The sequence below is a fragment of the Anas acuta genome, chromosome 4 (assembly GCF_963932015.1).
Source record: "Anas acuta chromosome 4, bAnaAcu1.1, whole genome shotgun sequence".
In the NCBI taxonomy this organism is placed as follows: Eukaryota; Metazoa; Chordata; class Aves; order Anseriformes; family Anatidae; genus Anas; species Anas acuta.
This window is the reverse complement of record NC_088982.1, coordinates 74,775,847-74,802,544: the sequence shown is the minus strand read 5'-3', so window position 1 is coordinate 74,802,544 and position 26,698 is coordinate 74,775,847. Positions and strand designations below refer to the sequence as shown.

Sequence of the window (26,698 nt, the reverse complement as noted above, 5' to 3'; positions counted from 1 at the left end):
GCTTTGACTAAGTATTGCATTATGTATATCTTGAGGTATGGTAGTTAGTGTAATATTTATGCATATAGGTATCTGTGAGAGTCACCTTGAGTACAGCACAGCCTGCACAGAACAGATAAACAGCATTAGTGCCTGCAAGGAGTGCGGCATATTTACAGCTACTTTTCTGCAATCCAGCATCTAGACTTCATGCAGAAAAGTTATAAATGGTGTATGTTCACTCATAATTTGGTTTCCCGATGAATCCTCCAGTAAGGGGAAAAAAAAAAAAAAAAGAAAAGAAATGGGGGATGTCATCTAAAATACATGCTTCTAGATGTCAGCAGCAATAAGTATGCTAGTGACATGACTGTGATCATTTGAACCAATCAAACTCTCCTCACCTGCTAGGAGGATGCAAGAAGAATCATAAAGTAGCAGACAACACCAGTGCTGATAAATGGTGCTCCCACATAATGAGCGCTGAGTGCAGTTCTGGTCTTCCAGCTTTACCATTCTGTGGGAATAAGGCATTGATAGGTGTGACAAGGGTACCAGATGTGTGGTAAACATCCACATAAGCAAACAGTAAATAGACTACAACTTGTTAACTCTGCAAAAGTGAGGAAGGGCATATGTGTAGGAGTGGTAGAGGGAGGAGGGCTATAATGGACTTACACAGTTCTCCAAGTGTCACAGAAACTTAACCTGGGCTCATTTTCTTCACCTTTCATTACATGAACCTTGGAGGCAGCAAAATAAATGGTCAGATGGATCTTTCAAATTAAGCCAAAACGTGCAATGCCTTTTCTCACACGTAACATAATAGAAAATTCTTTGCCACAGGATTTTGGCACAGGATGCCAAAATTATATATGGTTAAATATTAGTTAGAGAGATGTACTTGTGAAAGCAAAGAATACATCAAATAATAATAATAAAGGAAAGCAAAAAAATACATACTTAAAAAAAAAATACAAAAGACCCCAAGTCCACCTCAAGCTTAAGATGTCCACCTCCAACTTGCAGGCTGGGACAGCATTTGGAAAAAAATACATGACAGCCTTCATACCTTCCTCCCTGAACGTGTTACCCACCATGGCTGGGACAGGACATACCCAAGGGGTATCCCAGCCTTGGTCTGACCCAGTGCTGCTGCCTGTGTGCTCTTGCTTTACTACATGTGGCCGTAGAGCTGAGGGTCAGATGAAGCCTATGGGCCTGGAGCAGGGTTGAACCCATCTCTTGCCAGCAGCTGAGCTATCAGACGGGTTCCCTTGGGCAATGAGAGCCAGACCTCCATGGGTCCTCATGTGGGTAAGGACAGGCACAGCAGCTTGGTCACTGTCTTCACTGGGGTGTTTAATTCCAGGAATCTTCCTGGAAAGTAGGATGCAGAGATGCTCTTGCTGCAGGGTTCGTAAAGAGGGTGAGCATTCAAGCCCTTCTGAAACTCACCTAGAGTGACAAAGTGCACCAAGGCACTGAACGGCATGCCAGTGTATTGATTTTGAGCTGAAGTATCTCCATTGCTCTTTCAGCTCCTGAGGCTTTTTGTGAAGCCTTCCTTTCAGATAATAAAGAGGTCCAACCCTCCTGAGCTTATAAAACCTGATGATTTCATGGTACAAGTCAAATCTAGCTTAAGGCTCAGCCTTGCTCTTCCAGCTTCATTATTGTTATATAGTTTGGTGTGTGTGTAAACCATCTGATTTTCAGCTATGTTATTCTCCAGGTGGAATCAATACTGGCTTTATCCTGTTTAGCAGAACACGGGTCAGTACTTCTGATGAGAATGAAGCAAACAGAGACTTGCTCTTTTCTTTTGGAAAATGAAAGCAAGGCAGGTTTGCCGTTAGAAGTGAGGGTTTTGTGTTTATAGCAACTCCCTGTCCTGAGGTTGTTGCCTTTTTTTTTTTTTTTTTTTTTTTTTTTTTTTTCCCCACATAACACAGTATTGCTTCTTGGTGCATAGCAAAGAAAAGATAAGAGGATCACTGGTTAAAAGCTGGGTGGCTTCTTGCCTTGTTCTGCTGCTTGCTGTCTATACCAATTCCTTACCTCAACATGCTACTGATGGGAAGAATCCTACTGCCTCATCTGTGGTTTGTAAACACCTTGCTCCTATTGACAAGGCAGACGTCATGAAAATTATCCCACACAGATCAACAGATTTACTCATGTAATTAATGACCCACGACAGGAAGAAGCAAATTCAGATAATTCTGGCCCCAAATAATTATTGCTATCTACTTGTTAAACATGTAATTTTCAATTTCATTTAGTTCTTTTCTTACTGCTGGCATTATCCTAGCAACCATCTTGCTGCAACAATTTTCCCTCGCTTCTGCTGTCTGTGCTACAATCATTTGCAGTTGGATGGGTCCCCATTAAGCACTGACATTCACATCACATAATTTTCACTAACAAGGGACAGAGGTAGATCTGTAGCCGTCTGTGCTATGCCAGTGCTGCATCTTTCATCGTCTTCCCTGCTCTTTCCTGAGCCACAACAGCACTGTTATTAACTCTGACAAATAAAGAGGCAGGGGTATAATTGTTGGTGATGGTGGACAAGAAAATGCTTTTCACTCTCAGAAGAGGCCATTTTCCGCACAGAAGTATGAATTCCCACCAGTTCCCCAGGGGCTATTGAAGGCAGACGCAATGACCACATTTTGTGGCTTAGACCTGCAGGAATACGCTGCTCCTGACATGATTATTGCTTATCAGAGCACTATTAAAGATTCAGAGAGCTTGGGAAGCTTTAAGAGGGAGCCATTAAACACTGCCAGTCACCAGGCTTCCCAAGCCTGCACACTTATGCCAGCTGATGGTGGCGGGGCTCCAGCACGTACCTGCAGCAACACTGGTAGCAGAGAGGGAGCAGTGCCAAAGCGGGCCACAGAGGTGGAACCCACCACACACTGAAGTCGGTGGAGGTCTTCCTATTGATGTCATAGGATGGGGACTCAAGCAACATTTATTTATTTATTTATTTATTTATTTATTTATTTATTTATTTATTTATTTATTTATTTATACCCTGAAACATTATGATGCTTTTGTCTTCCCCCTTTTCACATCTGCTTTTTCTTATTTTTCTCTGCATTTTCAGGCTTTTTTTTTTTTCTGATGGCAGCACACGTGCAGTGTCCTCCTCTAGGCTGTGCAGGGCAGGACCCTGGCTCCTTGCTGCCCCAGGACTGTTGCAGCTCCCCAGTACCCTCAGTGCATTACGGGCAAACACAGGGTGATCTGGGCTCCTCGGTGACCTGAAATAAGGCACCAGGCAAGGGGCTGCACCAAACAGCAAAGGGACTGACATCCTCAGAGCACTCCCAGAGCACCAGTGGTGTAGTTTGCTTGGAAAATCTGTCAGGCAAAATTTGTTAGGTTTTTCACAGCTCTGATTTCTGTATCCCCGAGAGTGCCTTTGCTAAGAGAAAGCATTGATTTTTGCCATGCAACACATACACACGTATGAATATGATTCATTCTGCCCCATTCCTCAAAATAACTGCAGTGAGTTGTTATTCCTGCTAAAATGAGCCTTTTCACAGGTCTGTATTTTCACCTAGTACACACACAGTAAAATTACCAGAAGTGAAATAAACTTTCTTTGACTTGGAGAAAATTTTATGCTGTTGTAGAGGACTCTTCTCAAAAAAAAAAAAAAAAAAAAAAAAAAAAGCAGTTAGCTTTATATTACATTCATTTATATGTAAACTTAGCAACATATTTATTTAGTGTAAATAAGGGATCAACTAAATCGAGATAAACTGTTGAACCAAAGGTCCACTTCTTAGCATTATACTATACTAAACTAAAAAGTATCTATAAAAGGCTAGATTGTACCACACTGGCTAAAATTTGGGGGCTTATTCAGTGGTAAAACAAACAGTTTCTTTGCCCTAAGGTTTTCCCATGTGGCTACTCATTCAACTGTGGTTGATAGATTGAAACAAGAAGAACATTTTGGTAGAAGTTTTTAAGATGCACAAATTTATTGAACACAATTTATTGATGTACATATTAAATTGACAAACACGAGTGTATACTAAATAAGTAGGGATTCTAAAAATGGAAACAAAATTATAGGTAAAATTAAACACAGCAAGACTTGCTAAGGAAATACTTGTCTATTTGACTGGGGAAAAACCAGCATGTATAATTAAGATTACATTGTCTTCACCTATCTGGAGCTATGTCAGGTTTATGACAATACACCATCCACATGCTATTCTCCCATTTTTCATAATTTTTGCTACTTTACATTGAAGAAACTGCATAATCACGTGAAATGACAAGTGGCTGGCCCTCAACAGGAGACCAAGCTTATTTTCTGAGGCTAGATCAAGTGGTACTGTGTTGATTGTAGCAGTTTACTTCCATATGAATTTAAAGTATTTCTGCGAGAAAATTCTTCAGCCTCTTTATCTAGACCAAATGTCTCATCATCCTTACCATTACAGAATTTTTTCTACTATGTAACATGCTGTATTTTGTCTTCTCTATCCAGATAATTAAAAATTGACATTTGCTGTCTTCTCTGCAGCTGTCCTTTATGAATTGTGGTCTATCTCAAGATTTTTTTTGTTTTTCTCTAGTCTACAAAAACGTGAATTCACAAGCTTCCTAGTAGGCTGTATTTCTCAGATATTTGCTAATATTTCTTTGAGCATTCTCCATTCAGCTACAGATTTCCTTGAAGAAGGATGCCCAAAACAGAAGAGACTTCCCTTCAGTTGATGTTAGAAATACTGGATATAGTAGGATTATTCACTATAGATTACAAGCAACATTACAGAATATTTTGGTTTAACATTTGCTTTTGCACTAACAGAAAAGATTCATCTTGATTACCTATTCTTTTCTGAAGATGCAGTCTACTCTCTTGATGTCTACCCTGCATTTATGCACTTCACCTCTGCTGCCTACTTTTCCAACTGAGCATTGTACATGTATGTATTTGTATACAGTATCATACATGTACAATATTAATTTTCCATACCATTTCTCCAAGGTGTGAAGCTGTTCTTTGTATAGGTCAACAGGATCATTTGACATCTAATCTTGTAGCTAAGTGTTTTATATGTATTACTGTAATGTTTCTTTTCTCCCTTTCAGGCTCTGTGAATGACATGTGAAATGGTTGAAAGAGCAAAGACAGCTAACCAGAGCTCAAAAATTTCACCAGCTTGTTTTCAGGGTTCATCAGGCAAACCAGCCAATACTTTCCAAAAACTTGCTAGTCAGATGATTTGAAATAATCAGAGCTAAGTACTCTTTCATCTGTTTCTTCTGTGGTTGAGATCTTGTCTTGGAGATCTTTTGTCTTTTTCACAGTGTTAACAATTTGATTTGAAATGGCATTCTGATACAAAAACATTCAATAATTTGACCATCTGATGATAAATTGTTGCCAGGTTTTCTTTACAATTTCCTATTCCAACAAGGCCAGTGCTTGTGTGATTTTTGACCATTCACAAAAAGCTTTCTATCTGCCATAACTACCTTCTACAGAACTCCTTTTTTTGTTGGTAGTGGTTGTTTGTTTGTTTGTTGGTTTGTTTTTCCTTTTTTAATGAATCTCCAGCAATGTTATGTTATAAAAACTTTGGAAAGTTTGAATCATAGAGAAGGAAGTCTTTGTGATGTGCATTTCTTATGCACATCTTCCAAATATATATATATATATATATATGTTTTACATGTGTGTGTATATATATATTTTTTTTTTTTGCATAGGTTGATGTTCTCTACCAAAACTTTTATATAAGCAACCTAAAATTTGCTTAGTTTTGTAATGTTTAATTTTTATTTATATTTTCACATTGTAAAACTCAATGAAGAAAATACATAATCTCATACACCATTCATCAATCAAATGAAAGTGCACAACTTTTTTAAGAACTATTAAATTCCACAAAAGATGAACATATTAAAAGTACTGGATTTTTTAACTTGTACTTAAAGAAGTTGTCATTATTTATGTGAAATTCAAAGTTAGTTATATATGCAAAACAACTCATACATACATATACTTCCTCAACTTTGTTCAAATTTACAAATCTTCATTCTCTAGTAACTAATTACATTGTCCATGATAGCGGATTGTTAGACACTTACTTAATTACCTTACTGGTAAATTAAGAGCTGACATTAGGATTACTATGCAAAAAGAAATGCTTAAGTAGGAAAAAACAAAAACAAATAAACAAACAAACAAACAACCTTCAGATGAGAGACAGTATTTCTGTAGACATGACAATAAGATCCTGACATATCAGTAAATCCAACATTAGTCAGAAAACAAAACAAAACAAAACAAACTGAAAAAATGAAACAGAAGGAGATAGGGAATGTATTTGGGTAGGCTACGATTGTAGCTATATGATACACTGGCTGCTATCTCTCACTCTCCTTTCTGTCTATAAGTAAAACTTATGATGTAACAGGAAAAACTTCAGAAGGTTGAGGAGCCTCAGTTCCACACAAAATAGGCAATGCACTCTTTTCTTTTTTTCATTAGGGAAAACAGGTTGTTTTACCAAGTGAACTATCAATTGTTTAGACATGGGAATTGCAAGCAAAGAGATGAAACAGGGAGGTACCAGCTGAGAATCTGGCCAGCAGGACCACTGGAAGCCCTGTACAAATATAATAGAAAATAAAAAAAAATAAAAATCCAAAGCTTGCATTTCCTAATGGAGAAATAAAATCTGCTGTAAAGTATAATGAGTTTTTTGTGAACAATTAACATTTTTCTGAATTTCTGAATTTCTCAATTTTTCATTTTTTTCAGCTTTAATTTTACAATTAAAGCTGTTCTGATAGAGCAAAAATTCAGCAGCAAAGATCATTATGGACATGGGCTACTGAAGAAATCCTATAAATTTTTTCTTATACACAGAGACCTGAGCCATCATTCTGTCTCATCACAATATGTCTTATTACTTCAGTTGAGTTAAATCTGTAAATGAGTCAACCTATAGAGATTTAATATTTTTAAAGAGACACTCATGTATGGCAAATGCCTTAAGGTGTTTGTTTCATTAGCCTGGGTTTACTATCCTTAAAAAAAAACAAAGCAAACCAAACCAAACAAACAAACAAAACTCACTTGATGAGGAAATCATTTTCAGAGAGAAGTATTTTTCTTCAGCATAAAATCTGAAATGCTGAAATGCTAAAATGCTAAAATTGGTTATACAAAAATGAAGAGGCAAGCAAGTCATGAGCAAGGGATGGAAAAAAATGTCTGCAAACATGCTCTACTCCAACTATTAGTTTATATTAGGAAAAAGTAAAGCTAAATACTCTGTTAGTCAGCTAATTAGAGTTATTGATTATATTGATTTTTTTTTTTTTTTTTGTGAGAAATCTGAAGAAATAAGTTGAAGAAGGAAACATTCTAAAAGCTGCAGTAGTAAGGGTATATTTTTTTTCACCAGGTGATGAAGAGGTGAACAGAAAAGCTTGAGTGTACAAAAAAAAACAAATCATAGCACACAAGTTTTAATTGCTAAAAAGCTATGGTCAAAGTCTGGCCAATTCTGAGATGGGTTTGTCTGAGCAGGCACTGGCAGTAAAATATCCAGAGGGTAGAGGATAAATACAGTGTGAATGAAAGGGAACTCAGTGGTACTGATTTTTGCAGTCTGCCAATTGGAAGCACTAGAAGTTATGGTGTGTGAAGACAGCTGGGAAGATGAGTAGGAAGCTGAAGATTTAGGCAGCATACACACTATTTTTTATACATGTGTCTATAAATTCAAAAAAAAAGTGCAAATGAATGTAGCCAACAGTCCTCACTTTGCATCCTGAAATCCTGAAGTATCAACCTGACATCCTGCAATCTTCAATTTCTATTCATCATATCTGACCTATCCCATGCTGACATTATGGGAGGAGAGCCAGCAGGCTCACCTGGCTGCCAGAGACCTTTGCAGTGTGAGCCAAAGAGCTACAGAGCCCTCCCCAGGACAGGTGCATGCCAGATGGCCTGGCAGCCATCCTGTGCCGCCAACGGGCAGCCCAGCATCTGGGGCCATGTATTCGAGCGACAGGACATTTAGCTTCTCTAGTGGGCATTGGGAAGGGATGCAGTCATAGAGTATTAGAAACGTGTTCAGAAGAAATGGCAAAGACCTTTTTTTGGTGTGACTTCTTCCTATAAAAGAAAAGTTTTCCAGCTACAGAAATGGAGAAGAAAAAAAAAATAAGACCCTATATTCTAATTTATTTTTAAAATGCTGCAATTATCACAAAATAGAAAAACATGGACCTAGCTTACTGCATTTACAGTGGCTCAGGGTAGTTATCCAGGTAAATATGAAATAAGTAGGTTATTACTCAAGCTATTATTCTGAACTCTGATGTCAGATTGTGATTGCAGGTACATGAGTGATGACTAAAGCAGTTTGAAAAGACAAAAACTGTGTATCTCTGAATAAGAGGAATAGAGCTACAGTAATCTTCACCTTACCACTGCAATACAATGAGGGTGAATTCGTTTTTCTGGTTGATAGACATTTCCTGATCAGGAAGCCACATGGTACATCTCCTATGCTTGGCACAGCTTAACAGCAGTGGCAGGTAGGCAAAGAAATTAGGAGCAGTTATATTATATTACTCTTGCAATATATTCTATATTACTCTTGCAGTATAATGTTCACTAAGGAAGCATAATCAATGGCAGAAGCTGAAATTATTTGTCAGTAGCTCAGACCCTCACAGGAGCCTTGAATTTGGGTATAGTTGAAAATCAATTCCTATGTCCTTTGTATTCAATTACAGGAATGAATAACTATACCTGAGCTGAGGGCTGACCCCCTCCAGGACTGGGGATCATATTTTATTACTGGAAAGAGGTTTGTCTTTGGAGGACTAGTTGGTTAGACAAGGATCTTGCTGATAAAACATATGATTGGTGCCTGCAAGACAGCCATTCAATTTTCAGATCTATCATTGAATTTCAGTGCGGTTTTGAACCAGTTCTTTATAAGCCTCATTAATAAAATGCTTGTTCATCCAAAGTAGGAAACAGTAAATGTCTTTCAGCAAATTTGGAAGATGGACGCTGTTATTAAGATTAAGATGTTAAGAAACCATGTCAGATATTGTTTCATTCAGTTGTGACTGGTGATGTTATGAAATAATGCCTCATCACTGCTATTTCAATATCTTACTATCTTGAGACATTTTAAAAATAATATTCTGTAAGATAGTTTTAAAATGCATGTATTTATCAAATACCGTCTAATAAGGTAATATCAGATTATTGTTCCAGCCAGTTTCTCCAGGAGAACTCTGTGAGAAGCAGTGTCAAAAGCCTTACTGAAGTATAGGTAACCACATCCACAGCCTTTCCCTCATCCACTGAATGGGATATCCACCTTGTCATAGAAGGAAATCAGGTTCATCAGGCAGGACCTGCCTTTCATAAACTCATGCTGACAGGGCCTGATCGCCTGCTGGCCCTGCAAGTGCTGCATGATGACTCTCAAGAGGATCTGCTCCATGAGCTTCCCCAGCACCAAAGTCAGATTGACAGGCCTTCAGTTTCCCAGATCCTCCTTCTAGCCCTTCTTGTAGATATAAACTAAAAACTGAAATATAGAAGGTTCTGTCCAAACATAGGAAAAATCTTTTTTCTGTGTGGGTGACTCAGCACTAGCACAGGTTGCGCAAAGAAGTTGTAGAGATTCCATCCCTGGAGTTATTCAAACCCATTAGTCAGTCCTGTGCAACTGCTCTAGGAGGCCCTGCTTAAGCAGGGGGTTTGGACAAGATGAACTCTAGAAACCTCTTCCAACCTTAGGTATTCTGTGATTCTGTGAATACATATCTTTAATCTATCAAAAGCTGAGACTGGGTCCATATCTTTGTAGATGGAACTCAAGAGCAAAGGAATAAATCTGTTTATTTTAGTATTGATAACATGGAAGAAAAGGATAGCAAGATAATCTGGGAACTCCATTTCATTTACTTACTTTATAAACTAAATGTATAGGTAAACTCACAAAACAGCCTTCAGTCCCAAAGCTGGAGACATCCAAGGTTAAAGCAAAAAAATGTAGAAAGTCAGACTTGCTCCCTACCGCCAGCTAAGTGATTTGTCTACACCAGTCATAGTTACCAGTCACAGTATTGTTAGCCCTTTCTTCACAAGAACATTAAAATCACCAAAATGTATTTAAGTAAAGCAGATATTTGATGGTGTTCGTCACTGATGTTGCTAGGGGGAAGAGTTCTTCTAAGGGGCCATACAGATCAGTGAACTCTCACTCTACAGTCTTGGTAATGCTGTATTGCGTCTATTTTATGTGAGCTTCTGATCCATTTTGACAACTTCTTACATATTCCTGACTTAAAGGTCAAACCTGTTTCTCACTAGCGATAACTGACAAATGAAAATATCGGTGTTTTAGAAAAATGACATCCATAATAGGTTAATCTCATCTTTATCAACTGAACTTGATAGGATGCTCTTGAAAAGTGATTGGGGATATTCACCATAAGCATTTCTGAGTCTGTGAAAAGCTCAGTTTAAGCTTTCCTTATAACACACTGTAAAACCGATCAATGTGGTATCTGAAAAATAGTGGTGGATCAAGGCAGATGCCAAGTTTTCAGTCACTTAGGATTACTCTGTCAATGACCTTGACTGCATAATTGAATCTGCAGAGGTGCCCTCCAGAATAGAACAATTTTTAAAAGGTCTTACTGTCAAAATTGCTAAAAAAAATAAATAATAATAATAAAAAAAAGTATTTTTCTGATATGTGTTTCTAGATCTGAGTGACAGACAAAAGAATTTTAAATTATCTTTGGAAAAAAAAAAAATCATTATATTTCATGTATGTCTGTAGGAGTATTGCGGGTTTAGGTGGTGTGTCTGTGTAGTAAAATTAATATGGCTACAAAGACTGATATCAAGGATGATTGGGATAAGGAACAAGACAACTAAATAGGCTAGGACTCTTGACCAGGAACATGTCTAAGAATAATGCTTATCTGTTTCCCGCAGTTTAAGAACTAAGCATCACTAAATGAAATAAGCTTTTGTGTATGAAAATGCATTTCTTTTATGCTGAGTAGGAAATAGTCCTTCTGTTTGGAAAAAAAAATAATATATATATATATGTATTGAAATTTACATAAACATTCTTCAAGGATATCTTCCTTCAAGCCTGCCTATATGTTACACAGTAAGGGCTGAGCTCCTCAACAGCCAAACAGGTCTTGGAATATGCTCACACTTTGCCATCCTCAGAAGAGAATTGAATCAACTTTTAGTTGAGGTTTCAGAATAAGCTGCTAGAAAATCTCCACCCTTATTACATCCCAACATGCCACAGGGGGTCGCTTCCAAATACTGTCTGGATCTGAGGTGGGAACACAGATCCCTTCAATAGGGTTTTTCCCTGTGAATGAGTACTGGAGTGGGAGGAGTGAAACCCAAATCAAATGTGATTTTTCTCCAAATGTGAATGTGTTTTTAGAGGCTCCAGAAATAGCAGTGTTTCAGAGCTGTATCTACTCATGGTATAATCTTACCCACATTTTAAAAAATGTCTAAACATGAGCTCAGTTAGAAATGTCCCCATGTCTTTTCAGCAGAGAGGAAAAGCTGGAGACACCACAAAATACAAAAGTAAATGACTGCACATACAATGATACAGTTCAGCATTATCTATGTTTACTATGTCTCCATTGTTCTGTGGAAGTGATCTTGAAGGTAACTTCAAAAGGACAGGTAATATTTCTGTAACAAACTGGGTTTGGGCTGCCTGCATAGATAATAAGGTGCTGAATCTTAGGAATGTTGTGCACTTTAGGCTGTTCAAATTCCAGGCTAGCATAGGAGTGATGTAACACATCATGCTGTACTAAATATATTTGCTTTTGCTTTGAAATCTGAGAAAGAAAATGCAGGACTAAAAACAAAACAAAACAAAAACAAACACCTCTGTAAAGGATCAAACTAAAAATGATATAAAAAAAAAAGTATGCCACTTCATAAATAGTATTCAAGAAAACAAACAGTAACCTGAAATTATTCTTATTGAATGAAGTTCAAAAAGTTCTACTGTCAGACATGCATCCTGCTGCTGCAAAAAGCTGCAAAAAGTCATTGTAAATGCTGTAAAAATGCTGAATACAATTTATAGATTCACTTTTTTATTATGTTAAGTTGACTCTAACACGGTACCATGATTATTAATTATAACAGTGTAAAAACCATCTGTGACTTGGCTTCTCTTTATTGATAGAAAAGATGTGCTGAACGTACAGATAGCCTTATTCACCACTATACTACTACAGTCTTAAATTGATGTAATATTACAGCAACATGAATATGACGTGCCACAGTTGGAAGTCAGTCCTCTGGTCTGCAGTATTGCAGAACAATAAGCAGATGATATATGGGTAACAGCATTATGTTCTCTAGGAGAGATGGTAAAATGTAAAATAAGAAACAGCATCTTCCAAGCAGTTCCACAGAGATTAATCTAAAAGGTGTTATCCTTGCACAAGAAATATGACAAAAGCAAATGGTTGTACTTCAAGTCACCCTCCTGGTAACAAGGCTGTATTAACACTCTAAAGTGAATTCCTGTACTTGTCTAAGTCAATTGCAAAATGTATATGTGTGTTTCAACTTGGATGGGAGCATGAATTCAACCTCCAAGTAGTATTCTGTACCATCCATACCAATTGGTGATAGTATGCATTTCCACATGGCTTAGAGAAAAGCCAAAGCTAAAAACTTGAGCAGCAGACCTTAATCTGACTTTTTAAATAGGCTTCATAATCTCCTCCTTCTTTATTTTTTAAGGTTTGGAGGAAATCCTAATGGTCTTTGGTTTTACATAACCGAAACTAATCAAGAATGGATTTGCATTATTCCAGATCTACATGTATTTAGGCCACTTTCAGTCTTTGTCTAGCTCATAAAAATCTCCAACGCTTTTTTTTTTTTTTTTTTTTTTTGTCCTCCTTGCTGGTAAAAATAATGAAAGGAGAGAGAGAGATTTTGTGAGTAGACTTCATTGAAGGCCAATTGCAAAGTGCCCTGCTATCACCCTGGAAATAATGAGGGAGAATATTGCCCAACAGATAGAAGACTGAACTGATGAAGATGACTTGTGAGGAATATATAATGAATTATTGTATATAGATACCAAGTGAATATTAAGGATTGAACTCAAAGATTCATTATACAGAATTTCCCTAAACATAGGAAGAAGCATTTTCTAATATTAGAGATTGTTAGTATTGTTATTATTATTGTTGCTATCATTTTAGCTTTCACCTCAGGGCACAGGTCAGAAACAACAACAATTTCTACAAGGTTATCAGGTTGCTGAATGTTTCCTTTCCTTCTCAGTCCCGTTTCTGATCAAAATAGATTTATTGGAAACTACGAAGCATAAAAATAATGAGACCAATTTTCATAAGGACATCTTTCCCCTGTGAATGCAATGTGCAATCACAGAAGAGCAGTGGAGGCAACTCACTACTTGTGCTTCCAAATCAAAAAGTGTTGACAGAACTAAACAACACCCTGGTTAGGTCTGTGTCATCCTTGCTCAGGAAAGAGGAATTCAAACTAGAATACTTGCAGAGAAAGGATTTTAGGTAGAAAAGGAAGTCTGTCATTCCGGAAGATGGCAAGTTATGTTTGGCCGAGGAAGTCTAAAAACAGATATACATATTTTTTTGGTGTGTTGTAGGAGGAGGACATATAAAAGACAACCCTGGCAAATGAAATACAATTTGTCCAGAAATTTATGAAAATGGTTTGCTTTTCTCTCTGTCTTTCTTACACTCTGATTTCTGTGGTGATGGAAAATATTTTAAACTGGATCTTGAAAAGTTCCTGGTGGGTCTGGATTGAAACTAGTGCACCAGGGTCCTAGTGCTTTGATCAGCCAGAAGCTGCTATCCTTTTCTATATTCTCAGAAACACAACTATTGGCAAAGGTTGTGTTGCTGGCCATGTACCTGCTCAGGTTTGTGCACATGACTGACTTTTGTTCAAGAGGGAACCTGGGACATGGTCCAATAAAAAGCTTTTTGTCTTTTAGAAATTTCAGTGCAATATAGTTCTGAAAGACTTTTAAAAGGAACCAATCTCTTCCTTTCTTTCTCTCTGGGACCTAAATGAGTCCCAGTTTTTAGCAAGAAAGGGATTACAACAAGCTACATGCTTTCTCCCTTTACTGGATTTCCAGCTGTAGAAAGAATTAAGCAATGAGGTGAAATAATTGTTTAAAATTACTGCAAATGAATCTTGATCACAACCTCAAAACTGAGAATTATGATCATTATATTTGCATTCTCATGAATGTACATGAAGTTATTGTTGTGTACCAGAGTATATATTTGTGTATTAACTTTATCAGATTTAAGTGTTTGTGATATTTCAGTGAGCATGAAATGTAGTTAGTTGGTTGCACCTGTTCATAATAATTGGATTCAATATTCATGAATGATTTTCCAGCAACCATGTGCATGAGCAATGATCATTAAGACAGGCCTCCAGCTCCCCAAATGTTGTACTGCAAGTGATCTGCGAGGTCTCTGAAAACAATGGTGTATAAAATATCATCTGACACTTTGAAATGTATGCACAGGTGATTGCTTGTCTTGGCCAGGATAAAGAATCCCTGTTTGTTTACAGATGGGAATTCACCTTCATGTAGAAATTAGGAATACGGTAAATGAAAAGTATGCTATTTAAAGTAAAAAAGGTCATGCTAAATCTAACAACTGCTAAGTGAGCAGAACCAGGAACAGCCTGAAAAAGACTGAGGATTAAAACATTGAACATTAATTGTGGCAAGGCCAGAGGAAAAAAAAAAAAAAAAAAAGTTTAAAAGGCAAAAATCCAACTAAACAGAAGAAAACATAAATTGGGATGACAAAAAGATTAAATAATTAATCCTGAAAATCAGCATGACAAAGTCTTTTTCTCTTGTCCTTCCACCTTTGATTAGGTTAGCAACTTTCTACCAGGGATCTTCTAGACTGAAGTATGCATCTAATATACCATATAAGCAATGTTAGCCCAGTGTTTAAAAGGTACATTGGACTTGCTGCAAATGAACAGATGATGTCCAGAAAGGCCAGTATTTCTGAAACAGTGTACAAACAACTTGCAGCAGATTTGTATGGGCAAGGCAACCAAGTCACGCATTTCCAGACTGAGAGGTTATGTGGTTTCTCTGAGTAAAATGCCAGAACTCATTGCAGATAACATTTTGTATCAGAAAATAAAAGAGGAAGCAATGAGCTGCCTCTAAATGTAGGCTAGCTCTTTCAAGGTCAATGGCATATTGTACAGGTATGCAAAACTTATGTTTTCACCTTGTACATGTTAACTGATTGTCTGGACATGTCTAAATTTTTCCACCAACCTTTAAATGTCCTCTGAATCACATCTGATCTGACATCAGATGGCAATTCCCAGTGAGGTATACTGTTGGAAAGATCATATATACAGTAGTTTTTTGTCTCAGCTCTGCTTTACTCTAACTTCACATTGCTGGGATTTCACTAAAATGAGCAGACATATCAGGAAATCTACAATGACACACAGGTTCATCCAAGACCAGTGAAAAGTAGGCATAAGATGCTTTAACTCCCATCCCCTTCCTGATGGATTGCTATTTCCTCTTGTACTAACGGCAAAGAAAGCTTAAGTGGTGATTTCTATTTTGGTGGCGTTTTACAGCAATATACATTTTCTACAGCTGAGGCCTTGAAAAAGAATAGCACTATTTTAAAATCTGATAAAGACCAAAGCAATTAGCAGTCAGCTCCTTGGATAAGCAATTGGTCAGTATAAGCCTGTACATCAGGGAGAGCCAGGGACTTTTACAGCTTCTTAGGATAGCTAAGAGTAACTCTGCTGGGATTATGCAAAATACCTAATGCAATAGCAATCAATTACTTGTGGATAGAGGAAGCTCTAGAAATGGAAATAATATTTAATAAGCAAATAATCTTTACATTGTCAAAGAGTTTTTTTTTTTTTTTTTTTTTTTCTCATTCCCCTGTGTTAGTGTGATTTTCCCTTAAAATTTGTAGTAAGACTACATAGAAATGAACCACCTCACGGAAACCAGACTAAATTTATGCTACATAAGTAACTAAAGAAAACTGTCAATTTATCTGGAAAAAAAAATAGACCAAAAAAAAAAAAAAAAAGAAAGAGAGTTATCAAGAATATCCAAGTTTAGCTTTCTACTTAAGTGCCTATATACTGCCTCATGGCAAATTGGCAGTCTATTTTTTGTCCCTCATCTATAATTTTTGCTCACAAATAGAAGTACTGACAAAATAAATTTTCTTAAAGCATACAGCTCTTTATTGATCCTGAATTCTGAAAACTCAGTAGTTTTGGAGCTATGACTTACCTCTGATTTGGTATTCATCATTTAGAAAGCTACTCCTGAATTGTATCATCTTGTTTCACAGCCTCAGCTCTCAATATTATGAACTTTAGATCATACTTTTTTATGCAGAAAAAACAGAATGTAATTTATTTTGCCTTTAACTATTTGATAAAAATGTTTCCTAGGCTAATGTCATGAGAAAAGATTACAGCAAGCTTTAGCATGAAAAGCATAGCAGGTTAGAGTTAGGTTGCAGTAACAAGATTAGAGTGAGACAAAATAAAAGATAATAAAAATAGAGGACCACATAGATAAACACAGAGATTTTTGCAATGGAAAGCTAAATATGCAAAGATCATGTTTTTAATTTATCATTTTCATCTCCTTCTACTTTTGAATATAGTTAGTAGCATAGTATTAGCCTAGAGTTTTAAGGAATGAAATGTCAGCAGGCATTATCAATCTTATTTTTATGTAATTATATAAAAAAATAATTAACCGAAAACAACATTTTTTATATTTGTTTTGAAGCCTGCAGATATTGTGGTAACTTTGCATAATACATATTGGTATTAGTTCCTTTGGTATTTAAACCTAAAATGAATATTAAACACAGTGACTTACTATGGCTTAAAAGCACAAGGTAAGTTCCCAGACTTACTGACAGCACTGCTGGCTGCCCATGTGGCTCCGTATCACGCGGCCAGCGCCAGCCTTCACGTGCTCTCGCACATCTGTCTCCTCCCCATTGCAAAGCCTGCTGCAGAGAAAAGCTGCCACCAGATGAATTTCACGTGTGAATACAAGCCAGCAACACTGAGCTTTGGCACCTTGCCCAGTCATTCCTCTGACTTTGGCAAAAGGAAGAGAAACAAATTCTGCAGTGGGTGGTTGACTGCAGAGGTGGTGAGAAGACCATACAAGAAGCTGTTTTGCTCCAGCTGATCCAGCAGCACACCCACATTTCTGCTGTTTCTTCTGGGTTTTCCACTTCAAACTAAGGGGACTCTTCAATGACTTGCAGAAGCAGAGGGTTTGAAGTAACCTTTAATGCTGACAGGGGGGTTTTCAGGCTGTTCTTCAGTCATCCACATGCTGGAGCTTACAACCCCATCATTGTGCACCTACTTATCCTGAAAACTCAGCTCTGGAGTGTACTAGTGCTACCAGTACCGAGTAACAAGACGAGGAAATGGCCTTAAGTTGTGCCAGGGAAGACTTAAGTTGGATATTAGGAAAAAAAATCTTTACTGAAGGGGTTGTGAAGTATTGGAACAAGCAGTCCAGGGAAGCAGTTCAGCCACCATCCCTGGAGGTCTTCAAAAAACATGTAGATGTGGTGCTTAGTGACATGTTTTAATTTTGGACTTGACAGTGCTTAGTTAAAGGTTGGGCTAGATGACCCTAGAGGTCTTTTCCAACCTAAATGACTCTGTGATTCTATTGGACTGTGCTGTAAATGTACAGTCAGTATCAGGTGGGAGAACAATGACAGGACAGTTAAAAGGAGGAGGTGCTAATCTGGGATTCGAGCTCTAGGGATCTGGTCTGAGATCACATGCAGCAGTGCCATATTTCTAGCCCACATTTCAAAGGCACAAACATACTATCATGCTATGTAATAGAAAACAAAAGCTTTCCAGATACACACAGCTGTCCTTGCACAGGTCATCATCTGTCTCACACAGATGTGTTAGGTCTGGTATTTCAGGAGATAACTTTATTGTGGTACATGCAACCTGTACATTTGTTTGACAAGTGGCTGCATGAGTGGCTGGGCAGAAGCAAGCTCTGCCAGGCACCTGGAAACCTTAGAGGAGCCTAAAAACATCCCTCAGCTCCCCAAGAGTGTCTCTGACTAAGAAATGAAGACACGCCCACAAATGTTTGCCCAGAGATCAGTAGGTCAGGAGCTGCCACTGTTGCCACCACCACCATACTCAGTGATGGCACCCAAACAAAGATTGTGAGTCTCTTTTAGCCTCTTGCTTTCTGAAATAATGTGATGTAAGCATACAATCCTCCATGTTCCTATTGCCTATGTCTATTTCACTATCTGTGTTGCCTGGAAATCAACTCTTTGTCAAGAAATATCAAGGAAACCCCAATAGGTTGCTGTGGTTATATTTAGTATCATTGTCAGAACTCTGTAAGGGACAATGTGATGCTGTCAGCTGCCTTTTGAGCAAGTTTCCATAAACGGATGACTGTCTTTCTTTTTTCTCAGCTGCACTCTAGTCGCATTTGCAGGTCTCTGTTTTAAAAAGGTTGCAGACATTTTCCATGAAAAATGGAGCTACTGCACTCCATTTTATTTTCCTGGAAAACTTTTTTTTTTTTTTTCTGAAAATAATCTGTTTGTTTTTTAGCTATGTAAACCCTGTTTATATGAAGCATAACTCCACACATTGTGTGTTTTTACTTTTCTTTTTTTTTATTATTATTTTTACAGGAATATTCTAAGCAGCAGGGAAAATTGCTCTGCAGATCTCTAAGAGCTGTGAAATATCACTTTACTTCTGCTCATTGTTCCTTTTAATTTCTAGAAGTTTTGCTAAAAACATTAAAGATCAAAATTATTTTCCATAATTGATTGATGGAATATTTTTATCTGCAGGAGGGTAACAGGATCTATAAGTTATATGCACTTTGACATTTGTTCAAGTTTCTAAAAATACCTCTAGTACTTTTTGAATTTTCTTATCTATAGGCATCAGGATAAATTAAATGCAACCCCTCCCACTACCTCATACAGAAATTCAAATGCTGATTTCAAACAGTAAACATCTGATCTTTTTTTGATGTTGAAAATTACAGCCCCTCTTAAAACTGTTCCATCTGAGTTATTTTGAACTTTTTCTCTGGCACTTCATCTCACACTGGCTCACATAAGTCTCACACTTCTCAATATATTGGAAACAATAAATTCAATGTGACTGTGAGAAAATTTGATAGAATGATTATAGCATACCAGCTCAAAACTCAGGAATGAGACAATCAGTTTTCATCACACTACCGCTTGCTTAAGGAAGACATTCATACATAGGAAAACTTTAGCTACCATAATATAACATAGTGAATATTACTAAGCAAGCACAAGGGAGAATATTTAAAATTTCTAACACAGCACTGTTTACATTAGAGGTGGTCTTGAGCTACAAACAACAGATTCAGATTTTGCTTTCATCTATAAACTTGCAAAAATTTAAAAAGATGAACTTAAATCACAATTCCAAACAGCATATGTGGTGGAAAAATAAATCCCATTGAGAAAATATAGTCATTCTACAGTCTTTGTTGGGTGCAATTCTGGACTACCCAACATTTTAGTGAAACTGTAGGAATTATAATTTATCACTTTCAAATAATGTTTTATTGCATAGTTCCACTTATATGAATACCATAAGCTCTGAATTTCTCCTTAGTTTTCTATGCATGCTGAATGTTTTGAAGATTCTAAAATTAAATGAAATGTAGGCTGCTAGCACTTGGCAGACCCTTAAGCTGGGAAAAACATGGAAAGAACAGACTGGTTAACTCAAGCAGAAATTGCCCTAACGGGAAGACATCTGATTCTTCAAGGTTTTAAAAGCATCTGTCTCAGTGGATAGCTCCAAGACAGACTCATTGCAAGTGCCACGGGACAATTCAGAGGAACAGAATGATTTGAAAACCACTAAATGGGAGGGAAAGGTAAAAACATATTGTGCAGGAAGGGACTCATGCATTACACAGGTTGGACCAATGCCAAGATTTCCTTCAAAGGAAGGCAGAAATAGAAATATGTGGCTCATGTGCAAATGAAGAAAAACACATTTTAGGTGGACGAAGATTAGATTTCCTATGTGAGACTGCCTTAAAAACAGTGAGAGTTAAAGAAAATAGGGAAATCTTACCGACTTTTTTTTTTTTTTTTTTTTTTTTAATCTGCAGAAAGGCAATTTGCTACATTGACAGCAATGGAGGAAAACTACAGCTCCTTCTTTGTGTTAGGCTATGAAGAGCAACTGGAAAACCTCAGCCTCTGTCATGCAGAGGGATAAGTTTATAACATTCAGGGAGAAGAAATCGCCAGGGATTCCATCCATCCCCCGTATGTGTGGGGTGAAACAGAGAAGCTGGTTGTTCATACCCAGCTCTGCTCTGCAGCAGTAAAAGGCAGCAAGGCATATGCTCTTTGGGTTTTTGATTCTCATTCAATGCTATCCCAGAAAACCACCACACAGAGGAGCGTTGTCACACTGCTGCTACATTTGCACATATTCTACAGAACTATGACATTGTACCTCTCTCTGGCCTTTTTGCCTCTTTTGAAAACCAATTGCAGAGGACACTATTCTAAGGTGAATAGCGTATTTTTGGAAACTTCAGTTTTAACTAGTGAAAAATGTTTTAGTACTTTTGTGGTAATCTTTAAATGGATGAGTGGAATGGTGTGGCATTCCACTGCTTCTGCTGTGACAGGGCATGAAGACACAGTGCTTGCAATTTTGACTATATTCTATACAGCTTACTTAACGGGTAGCCTTGAATGTGTTGTGGCCACATAAAATACCGCTATCAGCTTTTCCCCCAATTCAGATTAATAATCGTCTAACACATGGATGCATGCCAAGTTAATTTGCAGGGGACATTTTCAAATGTTGCTGAAAAAAATACATAAAAAATAAAATAAAATCCCATGATAGAAAATACACATACAAATTCTGTGGGAACAGTACTCTGAAAATATGCACATGTACCTTTTCAGCTCATAAATTAGATAAAAGAGACAGCACTCTCTTGTGTTTACTCTGCCAATATTTAATATTACTAGCTTCCATTCTTTTTCCCTTATTAAACGCTATCCTTAATCTCAATCTGAATTATTGGTGTACACTCTAAAACAGGATGAATTCAGGACTCCTGATAGTGATGGATGACTGTGGTGCTTCAAGTCTAGGTGCCTAGCATGACACTGCTGTAGAAAGATCTGTTTTTCCATTTGCCAAGCACTTAAGCTTTGTAAATACTTTGCAAGTATAGATTTATTCTCCTAAAATATGTGCCAAATAACCACCGTTTTTGTTGTTGTTGTTTGTTTTTTCTCTTATAAAAGATAATGTTAAATAGGGTTAAAAAACACCTTTCCAACTCTTTTTTTTTTTTTTTTTTTAATATATTTTTCTTAAGTGTGATATTTCCATCTCAATATCATGATGACATAAGGATCTGCTTTGGCTGCTTGCTTTCTGCTGTTTTATTTAATGTGTTTAGAATGACCTTCTACCTCCATTAAATTATACATGATCTAGTTTCTTGGCAGAGCCATTTATGATCATTTGTCTTAGATTTTATGTATTGCTTTTCATTGTCCATCTCAGAAATTGTCTTACTTGCACTGAATAAAAACTGACAAGAAGTGATGGAGTATGTTGTTAGAAACCCTTTGGAGACTCGATTCTAGAAATGTTAGTTTATGAGCCTTGAACCCCTTCAGAATAAATAACTGCATTACAGCAGGGTCAGTCCTGCCCCAGGGGACCCAGGGCAGCCCCCATCCTGCCCCGTGCCCATACCTGCTCCCCATGAGACCCAGCTCAGCAGCCCTCAGCAGGGCAGCTCCTCACTGCCGGGCCAAGCTGGCTTGATGGCAGCTTTTGCTGCAGCAGTTTCTAAAGAGCAGCTTGTGCAGGAATTTTGCTCTGCCAGTTACTGTAGAGTTCCCTACAGCTGGGGCATGAGACATCTAGTTTGTTTTCTTAACTTGTCTTTGGCTATTAAGCTCTCACTAAAAGGAAGAAAACAGCACGCCCATCCCCTCCCAAGCTTTACTAACCTGACTCTCAAAGGATGACAATGCTTCCAGAACTGGAAAGAGAGAAGAAGCCATGGAGACAAATGAGAGATGTCTCAGAGGTGAGAAGCTAGCATTTTAAAAGGTGCAATGAAGAAGAACAGGAGAGGGAGGTCTTCAGCAAATGCACCAGCTACTGAAAACTGGGGTAGCCATGTGCCAAGTCCCTGTAATTGCCTTCTGTCCACACTGGGGGAATAACAGTCCTGGCTATCGGGGGAGGTCCCAGTTGACTGGTGGCAAGCAAACGTGATGCCCGTCTACAAGAAGGGCCAGAGGGCAGACCCAGGGAACTACAGGCCGGTCAGTTTGACCTCAGTGCCAGGGAAGCTCATGGAGCAGATTATCTTGAGTGTCATCATGCGGCACTTGAAGGGCAAGCAGGCGATCAGGCCCAGTCAGCATGGGTTTATGGAAGGCAGGTCCTGCTTGACGAACCTGATCTCCTTTTATGACAAAGTGACATGCTGGGTGGATGAGGGAAAGGCTGTGGATGTGGTCTACCTTGACTTCAGCAAGGCTTTTGACACCGTCTCCCACAGCATTCTCCTCAAGAAACTGGCTGCTCTTGGCTTGGACTGGTGCACGCTTTGTTGGGTTAGAAACTGGCTGGATAGCCGGGCCCAAAGAGTCGTGGTAAATGGAGTCAAGTCCAGTTGGAGGCCAGTCACTAGTGGCGTTCCCCAGGGCTCGGTGCTGGGGCCAGCCCTCTTTAATATCTTCATCAATGATCTGGACGAGGGCATTGAGTGCACCCTCAGTATGTTTGCAGATGACACCAAGTTAGGTGCATGTGTTGATCTGCTCGAGGGCAGGAAGGCTCTGCAGGAGGATCTGGATAGGCTGCACCGATGGGCTGAGGTCAACTGCATGAAGTTCAACAAGGCCAAGTGCCGGGTCCTGCACCTGGGGCGCAATAACCCCAAGCAGAACTACAGGCTGGGAGATGAGTGGTTGGAGAGCTGCCAGGCAGAGAAGGACCTGGGAGTATTGGTTGATAGTCAGCTGAATATGAGCCAGCAGTGTGCTCAGGTGGCCAAGAAGGCCAACAGCATCCTGGCTTGTATCAGAAACAGTGTGGCCAGCAGGGCTAGGGAGGTGATCGTCCCCCTGTACTCGGCTCTGGTGAGGCCGCACCTCGAGTACTGTGTTCAGTTTTGGGCCCCTCGCTACAAGAAGGACATGGAGGTGCTTGAGCGGGTCCAGAGAAGGGCGACGAAGCTGGTGAGGGGCCTGGAGAACAAGTCCTACGAGGAGCGGCTGAGGGAGCTGGGCTTGTTCAGCCTGGAGAAAAGGAAGCTCAGGGGCGACCTTATTGCTCTCTACAGATACCTTAAAGGAGGCTGTAGCGAGGTGGGGGTTGGTCTATTCTCCCACGTGCCTGGTGACAGGATGAGGGAAAATGGGCTTAAGTTGCGCCAGGGGAGTTTTAGGCTGGATCTTAGGAAGAACTTCTTTACTGAAAGGGTTGTTAGACATTGGAACGGGCTGCCCGGGGAAATGGTGGAGTCACCATCCCTGGAAGTCTTTAAAAGACGTTTAGATGTAGAGCTTAGGGATATGGTTTAGTGGGGACTGTTAGTGTTAGGTCAGAGGTTGGACTCGATGATCTTGAGGTCTCTTCCAACCTAGAAATTCTGTGATTCTGTGATTCTGTGATTCTGTGATTTCTTGACTGTATGAGGTGAGTGAGCGGCATGGAATAGGTAGCTGATAGTGACTCTTGCTATCCCCTTCTCTGAAAGACAGAGACTCTTCATTACACAATTTATGTGTATTGCAAGTGTATTGCAAAAGCATAGCACAGCTAATGTTGGGACTCAAATGTTTGTAGGTCTACTTTTACACTAGCTTACAAAAATCCAGTGTATCAACAGGAGGTTTGTGTGTCCTGTAGCAGTGTGACTGGGGAGCCCAGAGCCTTAACAGACATATGACACCTCTTTAAAACCTACAGGATAAGGAGCAGCAGGCTCAGTGGGGGCCATTTCACATGTGTTAACAGACTGAATGTGCCTCCCAATGATATAGGCTCTTTCTGGATGCCTGCAGAGGGCTACGCCATCCAGTTTCTTAACTTGGGTGCATTTGGGGACCTCAACACCTTTGTATTTTTTCTTGTCTTTTCTAGTATTCCCCATTTATTGGATAAGGGTTTTCAAAAATCTGCCTTTGCATTTTAGTAGTGTCTTGAAAAACCTCGCTGCCTTTTGCTGTTTCACACTTATTTCACTGTGCATTTCTATGAATGACAGATCTTTGCATTATGTTCAATAGGGACCATTTGTAAAGCACACGTGAAAATGGGCAAGTGTTCCTTTTCACTTTCAGTGTGTCAGCCTTAGTTTTATTCTCAGCAGGCTGAGTGAGCCCAAATATGATGCTTCTGCATAAACAGATGAAGTATGCACTGAGGCCATATTAAGTAAGCCTTGTTACTGCCACTCATTGCTCTTCAATGGGGCCATGCAAGACAAAAACAAGTTTCAGTCAAAGGGCAAAAATATTAAATAAATAAGTTCAGATTCGCTTTTTCTGCTTCAGGATAGAGTTTGTAATAAATTGTATCAATAAGGGTTTTCATGGTTTTGGGAACAGCTGGCTTCAGGGTGTGTGAGAGCTCTTTGATTTCTGTGTTAATTTAGTTGTCTTCAAAGATTAGAAAGACTGAAGGAACAACTGTTTTAAGATTACTGTGACTATCCAATTTCTGGCAGAGGCCAGTAAGGTTATATTTGTTTGTTTGCTCTAAATTTTAATATTTTCATTTATGACAAATGATGCGGCAGAAAATATTTTTCTCCTACAGGCTTATCAGTTTATTAAGCAATTGAGTCTGATATTTCACTTTGTTAATTTTTGCCCCTACAACAAATAGGATACAAAATAAGGAATTTGTTCCTTTAGGGTACTTTGGGAATGCCCTAACACATCAGCACAACCATGTTAGATAAATCCAACAGTAAGTCTGAGGCTCATCTATTTTTTCAAGGATCAATGAAAAATGTGTGAGTGTCATTTCTCATAGACAGTTATTTTTGTTTGCTGCTGTCCTACCCTAGGCTTCCTTTTATTAATTTTAACTCATGTGAAAGCAAAAATGAGTATGTCCAGAAAATAAACACAATACAGTGAAGAGAAACTCAAAAGGTTGTGAACTGAGGCAAAATCTGGAACACTTGTTGTTCAATTATATAGAATTAATGTAAACATGAATAACAGTTTATCTAAGTATTTTTTTATGCCACATTAGCTTTTCTGTATGACAAAAAAGTATTCTCTGGTGTTTGAAATGCAAATATTTCTAATGTGTATCTATGTATATTCCCTGCTAACCATAATCAATGACAGGTTCAGTGTTTTTGTTGTTGTTGTTGTTTTGTTTTGTTTTTCTCTCTTTGCCAGGAATGACTGTGCGTCAACATTTATATTATTTGGCCATGTGGCCAAAGCCCAACATGCGTGGCCAAAGCCCAACTAGAGTTGAAGCTGGCCATGTCTGTGGCAGACAATAGAAAAGGTTTTTATAGATACGTAAACAGAAAAAGGAGAAGCAAAGAAAACATAGGTCTGCTACTTGATGGGAAAGGTCTCCTCACAGGCAATGACATAGGCAAAGCAGAGCCATTTAATGCCTTCTGTCTTCAACAATGATGATGGGCTTTGGGACTGAGGGTGCCCTGAGCTGGAGGACCATGATGACAAACTCTCAAACTCTCAACACGTTCAACACCCTGAATGTGTGTGGGATTTGCTGCTTTGCCTGGATCCATACAAGTCCATGGGTCCAGATGGAATTCATCCAAGGGTGTTTAAAGAGGTGGCTGACGTCATCACGGGACCTCTCTCAACTATTTTTCAACAATCTTGGGAATCTGGAGAGGTCCCAGTAGACTGGAAGCTGGCAAATGTGCCAATTTTCAAGGGCAAGAAAGAAGACACTAGCATTTACAGGCCTGTCAGTCTCACGTCAGTGTCAGTGCCTAGTAAAATTATGGAGAAGATGATCCTTGAAGCTATTGAAGCTCACCTGGGGGACAATGCAGTCATTGGTCCCAGACAACATGGGTTCATGAGGGGTAGGTCCTGTCTAAAAAATTTGATTTCCTTTTATGATAAGATCAGCCATCTAGTCAATCAAGGGAAACCAGCTGATGTGGGTTTTTTTTTTTTTTGGACTTCAGCAATGCTTTTGACAGTTTTCCATAGGATCCTACTGGACAAAATGTCCAGTGTACAACTTAACAAAAACATCACACAATGGGTGAGCAATTGGCTGACAGTCAGGGCTCAAAGGGTTGTGGTAAATGGGGCCACATCTGGCTGGTGGATGGTCACTAGTGGGGTCTCTTAAGGCCCATTTTAGGGCCAGTCCTCTTCAATGTTTTTATGAACTATCTGGATGTAGGACTAGAAGGTGTTTTGGGCAAATTTGTTGATGACACCAAACTTGGAAGAGTTGTAGTCTCAG

At 38.6% G+C, this 26,698-nt stretch overlaps 1 protein-coding gene and 1 long non-coding RNA gene across 2 annotated transcripts in view; one reads left to right on the top strand and one right to left on the bottom strand.

Annotated features, from left to right (window-relative positions):
* LOC137856555 (uncharacterized) overlaps positions 1-26,698 on the bottom strand; it is a 245,401-nt gene that overhangs the window by 94,961 nt on the left and 123,742 nt on the right. The gene's annotated exons all lie outside the window — the stretch shown is intronic.
* Positions 26,009-26,698, top strand: part of LOC137855292 (adenylate cyclase type 10-like) — a 43,541-nt gene continuing 42,851 nt past the window's right edge. Inside the window, exon 1 of the mRNA XM_068679331.1 lies at positions 26,009-26,306. Within this exon, the coding sequence (XP_068535432.1) occupies positions 26,009-26,306 (298 nt within the window). The remainder of the gene's footprint in view (positions 26,307-26,698) is intronic.